The 1,708-nt window shown below is 39.3% G+C and overlaps 1 protein-coding gene across 1 annotated transcript in view; it reads right to left on the reverse strand.

Moving 5' to 3' along the window:
* Positions 1-1,014: 1,014 nt before the first annotated feature.
* Positions 1,015-1,708, reverse strand: part of LOC119410002 (cytochrome P450 11B, mitochondrial) — an 8,867-nt gene continuing 8,173 nt past the window's right edge. The window contains exon 9 of the mRNA XM_037676904.1: positions 1,015-1,180. Coding sequence (XP_037532832.1) covers positions 1,070-1,180 — 111 coding nt within the window. The 3' untranslated portion in view covers positions 1,015-1,069. The remainder of the gene's footprint in view (positions 1,181-1,708) is intronic.

Consider the following 1,708-nt stretch of genomic DNA (forward strand, 5'->3'; position numbering starts at 1 on the left):
ATATATATATATATATATATATATATACATATACATATATATATAAATTAAAAAATTAATCCAGACATTTTATTAAACATTCATTATATTTATAAAGAAAGATTTATTATGTACAAAGCAGAAGCTGGAACTTTCTGACACGTAAAGCCCTTATAGTATTTTCTTTGTGCTTGATAAATTAATGAAGGTCTGAGTTTCTTCGCAGCAGTTTTCAGTTGTTTCAACTCAAAAACTCCCGCTGCGTTGGAAATCTGGGAGCAGTCTGTTGTTCAAAACATGAGACAAATGAGGCGACACACAGAGGTAATTCCACTTCTACTCCCTGACACAGTTTCCTCTGCTGAGTCGCAGCCATGCAGAGTCACGCACAGTCCCACGCTGACAGGGCGTGTAGATCTTTGACTCAGAGACAAACAAACCTTTGCTCCCGAGCCGAGAATCTAACCTGCAGCTCTGCACTGTAAAACTCACACCTTACAGGAATCAGCAATGCCGCAAAGTGTTTTCAGAGTCTGCAAAGGTCACTTTTAGTCATGGAAACCAAAGTGAAACTTCACAAGGACCATTTTAAATGAGTATGAATTCAAATTTTAAAAAAAGAGGAGAAAAAACAGCATGTAATCTGGTCACATTTGACCATTATTTTGTGGGGAAGATTTTTTGAATTGTCCAATAAAAACATCAGCTGGATCAATATTAGGTAGAAAAACAAATGAGCTGCTACAAAGTAAACGTTCTTGTCATTTAACTACACACACACACAGTGTAATATAAAGGAAGTAAAGTTTAGCTCTTAAGAAAGGAAACATGACCAACCTGTTGGGCAGCAGCGAGCAGTCTGACAGGTGAAAAACAAGAAAAAGGTTTACAGGTGTGCTGTGAGAGTTTTAGCACCATCTGATGGATGGAAATGCTAACAAAGCTGTGGTGGGTTCAGGAAGAGGGAAAAACTATGCTTTATTTGACACTTGGACTAAATGTAAAGCATGAGGTGGATCTAAAGCTCATTGTGAAAGATTAAACTGTGTGAATAAATGTTTCCGATTCAAAACGCACGTCCATGTTTGTGTCAGAGCTTGCTGAAGCTGATCTTTGGTGGCGTCTCAGGCTGCAGGATGAGGGTGACAGTGGTTTTCAGGTCCTCTGAGGACGGCACGCTGAGATGGAAGTTCAGCAGGATCTAAACATGAAGGGAAGACAGGATGAAAGAGGCAACAAGAGAGGAAGAGGAGAAGCAAAGCAGACGTTGAAGAGAAATAAGTCAGGCTGCACTTGATCACACTTCAGCTTTTCTAGTTTATGCTGCTTTATCCTTTAACACGCCCGCAGTTCAAAGTGAAAATGTTTATCTGACATCTTTAGGATGCGAGTTACGGCGCATAATTCAAGCTGGTTCAAGAAGAAATCCTCGTCTAAAATTCTACTCTACATAAAAGAAAATTTAACTTTACTTTGTCTTTATTCACTCCTGCTAATAAACTTTAAATTATACCCTGTACAATACATTTTCCAGCAGTTAGAGGCCGTCAGCCTTATTCTAGAAATACATGTCTAAGACAGACACGTGTGAGCAGAACATGTGCAAAAGGGGAAAAAAAATGCTAAGAGAAACGTGTGTGTATACTGTTTACACACACACACACACACACACACACACACACGCACACACACACACACACACACACACACACACACACACACACACACA

This window comes from Nematolebias whitei, chromosome 5, assembly GCF_014905685.2.
Source record: "Nematolebias whitei isolate Nwh7 chromosome 5, NemWhi1, whole genome shotgun sequence".
Lineage (NCBI taxonomy): Eukaryota > Metazoa > Chordata > Actinopteri > Cyprinodontiformes > Rivulidae > Nematolebias > Nematolebias whitei.